Genomic DNA, 12,730 nt, shown 5'->3' with positions numbered 1-12,730 from the left:
TAGGTTCAACGGAGACGTAAAACTAGGACAGGCTGATGTAACAGCGCAGCACAAGCCAAGAGTCTAACTCACATAATTGCAAGTGATGTGACAAACACACGCGAACACCTTTTGAACGACCTCAGGGGGAGAGTGTTTTGCTTGGAGAAATGTTTGGCTACTTTCCGGTGGGTGGAATATGAGTCTGCGTTCATCCCAAAACCTACACATGAGGTGTTGTTATTTTTTTGGTGCTTTTTTTGGTGTCCTGGGATCGAGCATCTGCCTAAAATAGTTGAGTACATTGCCCTGTCCCATGGCCATAAATAGAGAAAGCAATTATCACATAGGTGGCCATTCTTAACAAGTGAGATGAGAACGGCCTGGTTCTGTGTGAGAGAGAGAGAGAGAGAGAGACAGAGAGAGAGACAGAGAGAGAGAGAGAGAGAGAGAGAGAGAGAGAGAGCAGCCCCTGGCTCTGACCTGGCCCTGGCCTAGAGAGATGGCACTCATTTTCTTGGAGAACTGCATGACATCCGCAAATTTGTAGAGGTCAGCAGCGGGGTCTGTGCCAGGGGAGAGCACAAAGATGAGGGGGGTGGAGAGGGAAGACTCCTTGAAGACCACCGACAGGTCTGACGTCTGTGAGAAGATCGAGAGGGTAACAAGACATTAATACGACTGTACAGCAAAACATCCACATGTATTTTTCCCGGCTGAAATGAGCATAGTAGATCTGTCCTCCACACATTGCACTGCTGCACTACAAACCAAAACAAATTGAATTAAACTGCAATGTTAATTTTGCTTCACTATTCGGAGCCCCTGTCACAAATAAGACTTAATTGTGTCAGTGCATACATATTGGTTGTAATGTGAAGGGTTAGTTTGGATTGTATAAAGTGAGGTTGTATGAGGTTCTTATCCCACATGGCAATCGGAGTGTCCCAGATAGACTGCTGATGAGGAGGCAGTCAGTGAGGTAAAATGACTGTTTTTGTAAATGCTGTCTGGTGGCTTTAAAGACAGGATACCCAGGATATAATAGCTTCAGTTCTTTATCCGAAAGGGATGTCCGAAGGGAAGGTAAAGCGTTGAAAATATTATAAATATATTTAACGCTTACATTTGTATTCATTTTCCTTTCTGTTAGGTGGCTATAATAGGTTTAGCTGCTGCCTCGGTCCACAGCAGAGGATTTCTTTGCTTCAGTACTGCTGTCTGCTTTTCCAACCTGGAGGCTAGATCTCCAGCTACAGTAGGTAATACACTGACTAAGGATACGGACCTCACACAGCCCCACTACATCAGATCCAAACAAACCTTCTAGGGCACGAGGGAGGAGAGAAACTCTACCTGAGGCTCTATGAAACGTTGTCCCAGCTGAGCCGAGACAAAGTCCTGCAGGCCCTGGACAAGACGGTCGGCCCTCAGACAGCGGAGCACCATTAGCTTCTGGAACGAGTCCAGCTCGGTGTCCCACTGTCCTGGGAGAGGGTCCCTACAAGACACACACATGCACAGCCCGTTAGATATGGACGGCTACTGCACAGTAGAAATGAAGGAAACAAGTGTCCATTTGTTAACAAGGTTTTTTTTTCTATGCATGCCTGTGAGGGGAGAGGAGAGGAGAGGAGAGGAGAGGAGGGGAGGGGAGAGAGGAGAGGAAAAGTTAAAGTCACCACTAGATGCTGGATGTACACCCTGTTAGATATGGACGGTTACTGCACAGTAGAAATGAAGGAAACAAGTGTCCATTTGTTAACAAGGTTTTTTTTTCTATGCATGCCTGTGAGGGGAGAGGAGAGGAGAGGAGAGGAGAGGAGGGGAGGGGAGAGAGGAGAGGAAAAGTTAAAGTCACCACTAGATGCTGGATGTACACCCTGTTAGATATGGACGGTTACTGCTCAGTAGAAATGAAGGAAACAAGTGTCCATTTGTTAACAAGGGGTTTTCCTATACATGCCTGTGAGGCTGGTTGCTGTCAAAGATGCTCTTGAAACCCTGCAGATGTTCGGGGAAGCTCTCTGCCAGGTTTCTGAAGTTGTCCAGAGCGCTGAGGCCCAGAATGTCCTGCCAGGCTCGCTCCGACAGCCAACTCACTGCTGGGTTCGTCAGCTCCTGGACGGGCATCCCTCCAGACAGCAGGTAACGCCACTCAGCCTGCCATAGAGGGACCAATTAAATTCAGGAAATATAAAAGGACAAACTCCACCTCTGTGTTTGTACGAGTTCCCACAGGAAATTAAAGAGGGGGAGGGAGACTGCAAACTCCCACGCTTCTCACCATATCAATTTTGTTCTCATTCATCATGATGCGAGCGCACAGGAGAAAGGCAAACATGAGTTTGTTCTTCTCAAATAAGCTGCGGCACACATTGCTGTACAGGCTGAAGGTGAAAAACTCATTTATGTTGGCGATCCTCTCCTCCACCGTGTCTGTAAAAAACATCAAAAACATTCAGCGGAATCAGAAAATAATGTTCCCATCTGTTTTAAAGCCATAAAGCAGTTTTGTGTCTTTTCCATCTGAACAGACATAGTTCTGTGTATACGAGCTACTGTGGAAATTCTACCTGCTTTCTCAGAGTTGGCAAGGCCAGCCATGAAGATGGAGAGGAACCACTCCAGTGAGTACTGGTACATGGGGTCGACATTCGACAGGTCCGATACACAGAAGAATAGGATCTGTGTGCGCACAGCCACTGGAACGTACTCCAGGCGGGTGGCGTCGATGTCCTTCTCCGTCTGCTCTGCCACCACCACTTTGGCCTGCCAGCAAAACCAGCTTGCGTTAGTCAAATCCAGTAGCATATGACTTTGATGGAACATTGCTAAAGAATCACAATCTATGAGGTTTGTTGGGGTATTGGAGATTATAGCTCTCCCACTTTCTTACCTTGATCTCTCCAGCTTTGATCTTGGAAGCTCCCAACACTTGGATGAGTTCCTCGTTGTCCACGGGGTTTCCCTCAGTGGAGCTGAGTCGGAACAGGATCTCATCCTCAATTTCTTTCAGCTCCTGTTTCATCTGGGCGTTGCTGATGATCAGCTGGTTCTTAGCCTCCTCCAGGTCTGGACGCTCCACAGCCACCACCTGGCCCAGCAGCTGGTCCTCCAGTCCGCTGAGAATAAAGACAGTGAGAGCCAGACGTTAGTTGTTAGAATAAAGTTCATCAACTGAATTCATTCTGAAGAAATGTTGGATTTCTTTCTGAAAGTCACAAGCAGATTTCTTTTCAATCCTTTGCTCACATTTGATTGTAATATCAAGGATGTTTTGGAATATTATTTACTAACAATCAACAAACATATGAGACTGAAATACTGCCTTTATCAATCTTACCAAATACACAAACTTGTATTTTAAAATGTTACCTACTAATACATGCTTGCACTTGTAAAATTGCAATAATTACACCACATGTGTATTTTGGATTCAGTGTCGATTAGGGCAAGAAATGAGACTGTTTAGACCTAGAGGTAGCTAAGTAAAATGAGATGATAACTAATCAAAATGGTAAATCTACAAAAAACAAGATATAGCTTTTAAACGAACTGGATTTTGCCTTTTTGGGTTTATAACATGTGTTACCTTGGTGACAGGGTGAAGTTAATGAGGGTGACTTTGGTGGCCACCTCTGGAGAGTAGTGTGGGTTAGGCAGCTTGGTGGTGATGTACATCTTGAAGCCTTGTTGGTAAGGGATGACTGTGTCCCCCAGCTTCAGCATGGTGCTGCCTCTCTGCACAAATGTCTATGGGCCAAAGAAAGTGTATTATCAGCCCAGTGAATGGTGGATCGTGGATATTTGCATAAGAGATTCTTGTCTGGGTGTGTATTAACTTGTTGCAGCAAGACAGGCTCTAGGGCAGGATCCAACTCCTCTCCTATATTCTCCAAGAGGCAGGGTTTTCCAAAGCGAATGGCATTCTCAAGACTGCGGAGGAAGTCCCGGTCACTTAACTTAATGACCTCCAATCTGCTGTCCTTCTCCTGGGGGACAACAAGAAGCAGGTCTGAATAAACAGAGGATTAAATAAAGACACTGAGAAGCTATCACAAGGAATTCAGGGTAATGTGTACACATATATTTACTGAAACCAGTAGAATAATATATTTAATATCTGCATTTGATACTCTGCTATTTTAAATCTTGACCCAGCTACTTTCTATCTCTTTTTGTCTCACTGGCACCCTCTGCAGTGATGGGCGGATCAGTACAGATAAGAGACCTTACCATGTTTTTGATCCAAGTGTTGGCTTGTCCCTGAGGATCGATGAATAAAGGCCAGCGCAGACAGTACTGGGTGATCACACCGTTCTCCACTGAGAGGTTATCCTTGGGCAGACCTGATATCTGTGCACATTAAAATGAAAAGGAGCGATGACAGAAAAGGGAAATGACCATTAAGTTAAGTCAGCTCACTGGCCCCGAAAAATATATTTAAAAAATCAATAGTTAACACAAAATCTTGTTCCGACCTGCCATGAGCGGATCTTGACCGGGTCTCCGAAGGTGTTGATCAGGTTTGGTTCGGCAGTGTGTGGAACATTTAGCTTTTTGAAACACTGCAGCCACTCCTCTGCCATGGCTGCCCTGTACTCTCCCTAAACATAAAAACAATACTGATCAAATTCACACAATAGAACTGCACTGATTAGGAACCGGAACAGAATCAGAATCCCTTTATTCGTCCCACGGAGGGGAAATGTGCGTAGTTACAGCAGGAAAAAGAGCCACAGACAGCTTATTGTTACATAATGTTAAATATGTGGCCTGCATTTAGTTACATCATTTAAAAAAATACACATCCTGTAACACTTCTTAGGATTTAGCAGCCAGGTGTATATTACAGTTATTAACGGCATCTATACATATTGCACATCGAGCACATATTGCACATGGTGGTTGGTATTTAACAGCAGCAAGTTACACAACAGGCAGAAAAACAGTGACACAATAAGGCTAACCTACCATCAATATTTAACAATAATGTACCTACTTATTTAACATAAGTCTAGAAGAGCAAAAACTAAAGTTGTACTTTTTCTCTCCACAAGAAAAGCATGACATTTAAAGGTGGGGTAGGTCATTCACTTCAGAAACACTTTTTGTTATATTCCGAGGAATGCTCTTAACATCCCGATAGCAATGAATATCTTAAATGCTTTGACAATAATTACATAAAAAAATGTCATCTCTGGAAGCCGTAGCGCTGTAAAAAGCACGACCAATCATCTGAGCCGGCCCGGCTAAAATAACTGGATGGCCTACCTGCCTGTCAGCCTTCCATCTCGTACACAAACTTATCTTGTGCCCTCATTGGTCATGTGCGCGTTCGTGTGTGTTGGAGGAGGGGCTCTGTAAGGAAGTCTGAAGGAAGGGGCAGATTTTTTTTCGGTTGCGTACTTTCAAATTCTAGCTCACTCGAGCTGGTTTCTCCATTCTTACCTACCCCACCTTTATCATACTTTGTGATATGTATATACAGGACTGTCTCAGAAAATTAGAATATTGTGATAAAGTTCTTTATTTTCTGTAATGCAATTAAAAAAACAAAAATGTCATACATTCTGGATTCATTACAAATCAACTGAAATATTGCAAGCCTTTTATTATTTTAATATTGCTGATTATGGCATACAGCTTAAGAAAACTCAAATATCCTATCTCTAAATATTAGAATATCATGAAAAAGTATACTAGTAGGGTGTTCAACGAATCACTTGAATCGTCTAATTAACTCGAAACACCTGCAAGGGTTTCCTGAGCCTTGAAAAACACTCAGCTTGGTTCAGTAAACTAAATCACAAGTATGGGGAAGACTGCTGATCTGACTGCTGTCCAGAGGACCGTCATTGACACCCTCCATCAGGAGGGTAAGACACAAAAAGAAATTTCTCAAAGAGCAAGCTGTTCACAGAGTGCAGTTTCAAAGCACATCCACAAAAAGTCTGTTGGAAGGGGGAAATGTGGCAGGAAACGCTGCACAACCAAGAGAGATGACCGCAGCCTTAACAGCATTGTGAAGAAGAGTCGCTTCCAGAATTTGGGGGAGCTTCAAAGACAGTGGACTGAAGCTGGAGTCCAGGTATCAAAAGTCACTGTTCACAGACGTGTCCGGGAAATGGGCTACAATAGCCGTATTCCCATGGTCAAGCCACTTCTGAACTCAAGACAACGGAAGAGGCGTCTGACTTGGGCTAAGGAAAAGAAGCACTGGACAGTTGCACAGTGGTCCAAAGTCCTCTTTTCAGACGAAAGCAAGTTTTGTATTTCATTTGGAAGTCAAGGCGCCAGAGTCTGGAGAAAGGCTGGAGAGGAGCAAAATCCAAGTTGCTTGAAATCCAGTGTGAAGTTCCCACAGTCAGCGATGGTTTGGGGAGCCATGTCAGCTGCTGGTGTTGGTCCACTGTGTTTCATCAAGCCCAGAGTAAATGCAGCTGTGTACCAAGAGATTTTAGAGCACTACATGCTTCCGTCTGCTGAAAAGCTCTATGGAGATGAGGAATTCATTTTCCAGCATGATCTGGCACCTGCCCACAGTGCCAAAACCACCAGTAACTGGTGTACTGACCATGGCATTACTGTCCTCGATTGGCCTGCAAATTCCCCTGACCTGAACCCCATAGAGAATATGTGGGGTATTGTGAAGAAGAAGCTGAAAGACACCAGACCCAACAATGCTAATGAGCTAAAGGCCGCTATTGAAGCATCCTGGGCATCCATAACACCTCAGCAATGCCACAGGCTGATTGCCTCCATGCCACGCCGCATTGATGCAGTAATCCGTGCAAAAGGATTCCCAACCAAGTACTGAGTGCATTAATGGACATTTTCAAATGTTTGATTGTGTTTTGCTGTTATAAATCTTTTTTTTTTACTTGGTCTGAGGAACTATTCTAATTTTTTGAGATAGGATTTTTGAGTTTTCTTAAGCTGTATGCCATAATCAGCAATATTAAAATAATAAAAGGCTTGCAATATTTCAGTTGATTTGTAATGAATCCAGAATGTATGACATTTTTGTTTTTTTAATTGCATTACAGAAAATAAAGAACTTTATCACAATATTCTAATTTTCTGAGACAGTCCTGTATATATATATATATATATGTATATATATGTATATGTATGTATATATACACAGACTTACAGTGAAGGGTCCCAGGTATGCGAGGTATCCAGCAGACAGAAGCACATCGCCGGCCACGTTATTGACCATGTACTCCAGATTTAGCACTGTTTCCTTCCAACGCACCTTCTCATCTGCCAGTCCACCAATAAGCTGAGGAAATTAAAGCCAGTTTATTTTTCAACTACCAATACAAAAACGAGTTAAATATGTATAGACAATATAACACTAAGTACAGAGACAGTACATCTTGTTTTTGTATTCTGTATGTATCCTGTTTCTAACCACCTGCTGGTGTAATTCTAAATTGCCCCCTGGGGAACAGGGAAATCTTAGCTTGTCTTGTCCCTCCTTCTGACCTTGTCTGCTCGGACGAGGCGGGCCTCACACAGTTGATATTTTTGGTCCAGCTCATCTTTCTTGGCCACACAGGCCTGGTACTTGGCCTGCAAAGTGGCAATGCCGCCCTCAACCACCGCCAGCTTTTCATTGGCGTCATCCAGGATGAGCTGCGTGGCTGCTAAGTCCTCCGAGGCCTCCTTGAGGGCTGTCTGTGAATATTTACATATTTAATGTTAAAGTGTTGTCTTACATCGGTGACCTCATGGCTCAAATGTGGATTTCAGTTCTTACCCTCTTAACTTCCACACCCCTGGAAACAAAGTGATATATATGCATGGCTCGCACCCACTGGCAAATAGAGGTACAGGCTTTGGAAACTTTGGCGATGTTGGCTGGCTGGAACTCCTCGTTATCTATGTAGGGCTGGACTAAACTGATCACGCTCTCTGGGATGTTTTCCTGCAGAATGATAGTGAGCAGAAAATGAATACATCTCCCAAACAGGAAATAACCAAATCAGCATTGAACACTGACGTTTTTGAGAACTTTAGGTACTGAAATAAAATCTAAAAGATACTAAAATGATGTTTGTTAGAAGCACTAATGACAACATATACTGTACAAACAACGACTTGGCAATAACTGTACTAGCTAGGAGCCTTACCTTATCAAAGTTAAAGAGGCTCTCCAGAAACTTGCCAGGGTCTTGAAGCTGACCCTTACCAACCTCCCAGTAGTCGTCCACCTTGGTGCCAGGCTTCTCTCCAGGTACCCTTTTGGGTTTGATGCCCTTCATGATGCACACTGCCTCCATAACCAGCTTCACCCCCTGGGGAGGGCGCTGCATGCCTCGCACCTATGGACGAAAAGGTTATTTTCTACATATGTAATACTATTTCAGGAATATGTTCAACTGACCATCATTTAAATCCCTGACCTCAGTGATATCGTTCTTGTTGAGGGACTTGAGGCTGTTGAGCGCAGAGTCGAGGGCGGGCAGAGCCAGGTCCAAGTCTTTCTGGGCATCCGCAGCAATGGCTCCTGCAAAACGAGCTTTCGCTGAGGCCTTGGCTTCCTCTGCTTGCACCAACTTCCGGGTATCCTCTGCAACTACCGTGTCTATCTGGCAAGGTAGAGCATAAATCACACTGAAGGGTAAGTTTTCCAAAAAACAGGAGACTTTAGAGACTATAAGACTTTAGTATGGCTCTAAGTCTTAATTCCCTTACTTTGATGGTCTCCATGGTGACTTCAGTGTCCCTGGTGGCCTCCTCCAAAAGTGGCCTCATCGTCCCCAGCTCTTCCTGCATCTTACTCACATCATCTGCTGTGCTGAGGAGCTATGGGATGAAAGAAACGCTTATTCATCACAAGTACACAAAAACAAATGTATTTTCTATTGCTGTTTCCCTCCTTTGTTTCAGTGCCGTGCCTTGTCTAGGCCGGTCTTCATGCGCTGACGAGCACTGCACAGTTCTTGCTTCTTGCGCACAGTGAGATCTGAGAAGATTTTCAGCAGCTCCAGGTAGCTCTTGGGGGTGACGTAGTTGTGCCTGGAAAGCTCGGCCAGGTACTGATCACACTTTCTGGCTACCATCTGGTGGATCTCCACACACATCAACGTCTGCAAAAGGGAATTCATTGTTGAGCGTGTGCTTGGTAAAAAGTTATTTCAGTGCTGTTTCATTTTAGATTGTAGTTTCTTTTCTCTGCAGACAAACTATATTCCCTATTTATTTGACAAAGGCATAAAACTACATTTGCGCATTTGTTTGGGTGATTTTTCCCCATCCTTGTCAAATGCTGTGCAAACTGTCGACACATTATGAATGACGGTGAGGTTTGTTTCTATGTTTTCTTAATTATTTTATATTTAAGAAAATATTTTTTTGAATGTTTCTTACGATCTTCAAACTTATCAATAAATCCCACTGACACACACGCAGCATGCTCACCAGTCCCCTCATGGCTGTGGGGCTGACGTCTAGCTCAGGCAGCTCATTGAGGAACGATGTAGCCACAGCCTGCAGAGCCTCCTCAGGCCAGGCGCTGAACCAGTCTATGGTGCAACATGTCACCAGGGAGGGAAACTGCCTCAGCCGTGCACGAAACACCTCACCCATAGGACTGCAGAGGAAGGAGAGGAAATGATGATTAAGAAGAACACATATTAAAGCTCCCATATTATAATGTTTTTCATCAATATATTATAGCTCTCAGTTATATACAAAACATGTCTCTGAAGTGTTGGGCTCCAAACACCAAACAGATCATTGCAGCATTACCCATAATCCCCTCTGTTTCAGCCTTGTTTCCAAAGTGCTGATTCTCTGTCTGTTACTTTAGATGAAAATAAGGAGCCACCCACCACGCCCCTCTGAGAGAGATTTGGTTAAAAAGAACACAATGGTGCTCTAGGGGGAGATTCAGGTGATAAGGGGGGGGTTACCTTGGTTGGTGATTGGCTAATGGTTACTCAAGCCAAAACATCTTTATGACATCATAAAGTGGCCAAAATCTGATCAGCTCATTTTCAGACACGTTTTTATATACAAAAAGTGAGCGAATCTTTTTTTCCTGAAGCTTTCAGAATCTCTTTACAAGGTCAATTTAACTATGTAATCTGAATGACTAACCTCATGCAGAGGACAGTGTGGATGTTGCTGCGGACCCTCCTGATGTAGGCGGCCATGAGGTTGGGTTTAGTCAGCTGCTGGCCTAGTTCCTCCACCACTGGCTTCATGGCTGCCAGGATGCGCTCCTGCTCATCCGACGCATACAGGTTGGGAACATCCCCGGAGTTCAGAATGTTGTTGATATCCTCCAGGAATGACTCACTCTTTATCTATTAGGACAAATGGGTCTGGTGAGCATTGATTCAACAGCATTCCTGGCGCAACGTTACAGTACAGTATATGTGTCAGGGATGATATTTATTGACTGTACACATGCAGTATACCGTGGCAGGTGATAATATATTGTACCTGTGTGTCCACAAAGAGGAAGGTGATCTGTTGGTTCTCAAGGCCGGCTTTCAGCATTATGCTTTTAAGATCATCTCTCCACTCTGTCTGACCGTAGTTCTTCGACAGCTCAATCTGGAAACACTCGTAATCTGAACTGAATGTGGACAAACGTACTGTGAGGAGTGGGCCACAAGATACTTATTGGGGCATACTGAAGTTAAGCATATTAGCAGTAATGTGTGTTTGATTAATGGTTGATCAATCATAGATACTTTTCCCGCCCAAAATATTACAAAGAATTGCATAAATCTCTGGAATTGAGTGTGGATTGTTTTTAGTGTATCTATCTCATGATGAACAATTTCAATTTTAAACAGTGAACTTCAATAAATGGAACCAGCTGTCTATTAAGCAGAACATTCATGAATTAATCCCAAAATGCGTGTCGGCTTTGAAAAAAAAAGATCAGAAATGAAAAAAAACAGCAGTTGGATCCCTTTAAAAAGCAGATAAGTGGGGAATAAAACAGCCTGATGTTGGCATGTGAGTTGTAAGATTGTGTGTAAATCTCACATATGTGATGCCAGCTTAGTGAGGGACTGGCGCCCGCTCCCTCCCACCCCGAGCAGCAGGGCGTTGCCCAGAGGCTGGCGCAGGATGCGGCTGATGCGGCACACGTGCTCAATGGCGTCCATGAAGAGCACCAGCTTCATCTTGGTGGTACTGAATTGGTTGTAGTCTTCCATATATTTTTCCATCACTTTCGCCAACTAAATAATCAAATGTAGGGGAGAACAAATCAAACATTTTGGTAAAGTATATACTAAACTTTAATGAAGAAAGATGGAGAATAACAGATTATTGGGGGGTAAAAACACACAAAGCACAAAGTAAAATAAACCTAATTAAGTAAAAATGGGACAACTATTTTTTTTACCGTGCACAAAAAATGAAGATTTCATGAAAATATTTTGCCCGGATTTTTACATTTAAATGTTGATGTTTTTCAACTCTGCCATCACATAAACAAACATTTAAAGGTTTAAAATCCACCCGAAAAATAACATGATCACTACTGATGGTGGATACATTTGACTGACACTTTGAAAGTGTAATTAAATCAAAATAAATGGTTTTAAGGCTGTTTTTTGAAAGGAACATCAGAGCTACTTTCTAAAAGGGATGCAAAAGGATAAATAATAGTGCCATCCTCTGTGAGCACCAAGCCCCCAGGAAGTGCTCTGAGGAAAATATTCGTTGTGTCCAAACTGCGGTACTGCAACTTCCGTATCAGTCCGTGATGTCCCTGGGCCCGGAAATACTTTTCCCATTGACTAACATTGGGAAAGAGACGTCTGTAAATCGTTGGATGATTTTTTTTAACCAAATAAACTACCCGGTATGAACATTTGTATAGCCTTTATTAAAAACATTAGGTCATCAAGTTGTAAAATGTGCTAATAACGTTATTCTGAGAGTTATTTTCCTCGGCATTATGAACGCGCATCTGAGAGTTTGAGCTCTGGGGGCGGGGCTTAAGGGGCAACTCAACTGCGCATGCTCTATGAGCGCACATACAGGTACTTCTGCTCTGACAGCCAGGCATGATGGGTAATCTGTGACGTTTCGCTCTCTCAAAAGTTGGGCCATTTTGTCCTCATGCGCCAATGAGCAGCTCTCATAGGAAAGAACGAGACCCCGCCTCCCACGCTGTATCCTCCAGTTCTTATTATACATCCATGGTTAGCACCACTGACCTGTTCCTTATCTTCTATGAGTGTGTAGACTTTGGGGTCGGCCCCAGGAATCATGAAATCTCCGTACAGAACTGGCTGGCAGGGCACGGCCTCCTCAAAGTTGCAGTCAAAGTCCTGAATGCACTCTTTGAGGAGCCTGTTGAACCAGTCCACGTCTTCAGCACACACCAGGCGGTCTCGGAAAATCCGACAGCTTTCATGGTACCACAGCCGCAGCAGCTGCAATTTGTCCTAAAAAGCACCAAAGTAAACTAATTGTATGATGTGTATGCGAGATACTTTCAATCCTTTTGAAAGACATTTTCCCTCCAACTTGATACGTGATTAATCTAGCCAGGCTTATATTTGTTGCCTTAGCCATTCAGCCCACTGCTTCCAAATAAATTACATTTGTAAGTGCTTAATAGATAAAGTGACTAAAGCTGAAAGAATTTCCGGTACCACTTTACAATAAGACTACCCTTATAAAGGGTTAATGACTAGTTTGTAATTCATTTATTAATTAGGTTGTGAACACTTTATAAATCATTAATAAGCTTTTATAAGAC

At 43.4% G+C, this 12,730-nt stretch overlaps 1 protein-coding gene across 1 annotated transcript in view; it reads right to left on the bottom strand.

Annotated features, from left to right (window-relative positions):
• dnah1 (dynein, axonemal, heavy chain 1) overlaps positions 1 to 12,730 on the bottom strand; it is a 46,947-nt gene that overhangs the window by 8,619 nt on the left and 25,598 nt on the right. Inside the window, 22 exon segments of the mRNA XM_079680587.1 lie at positions 463 to 621; positions 1,336 to 1,480; positions 1,946 to 2,142; positions 2,267 to 2,418; positions 2,556 to 2,751; positions 2,879 to 3,104; positions 3,575 to 3,735; positions 3,825 to 3,974; positions 4,219 to 4,338; positions 4,464 to 4,589; positions 7,139 to 7,270; positions 7,477 to 7,668; positions 7,751 to 7,918; positions 8,124 to 8,315; positions 8,397 to 8,582; positions 8,689 to 8,799; positions 8,892 to 9,083; positions 9,415 to 9,586; positions 10,096 to 10,304; positions 10,444 to 10,579; positions 10,999 to 11,195; positions 12,183 to 12,413. Coding sequence (XP_079536713.1) covers positions 463 to 621; positions 1,336 to 1,480; positions 1,946 to 2,142; positions 2,267 to 2,418; positions 2,556 to 2,751; positions 2,879 to 3,104; positions 3,575 to 3,735; positions 3,825 to 3,974; positions 4,219 to 4,338; positions 4,464 to 4,589; positions 7,139 to 7,270; positions 7,477 to 7,668; positions 7,751 to 7,918; positions 8,124 to 8,315; positions 8,397 to 8,582; positions 8,689 to 8,799; positions 8,892 to 9,083; positions 9,415 to 9,586; positions 10,096 to 10,304; positions 10,444 to 10,579; positions 10,999 to 11,195; positions 12,183 to 12,413 — 3,750 coding nt within the window.

This window comes from Notothenia rossii (genome assembly GCF_949606895.1).
Source record: "Notothenia rossii genome assembly, chromosome: 5".
In the NCBI taxonomy this organism is placed as follows: Eukaryota; Metazoa; Chordata; class Actinopteri; order Perciformes; family Nototheniidae; genus Notothenia; species Notothenia rossii.
Note: the sequence above shows the minus strand (reverse complement) of the source record. Positions and strands in the feature narration are given on the sequence as shown.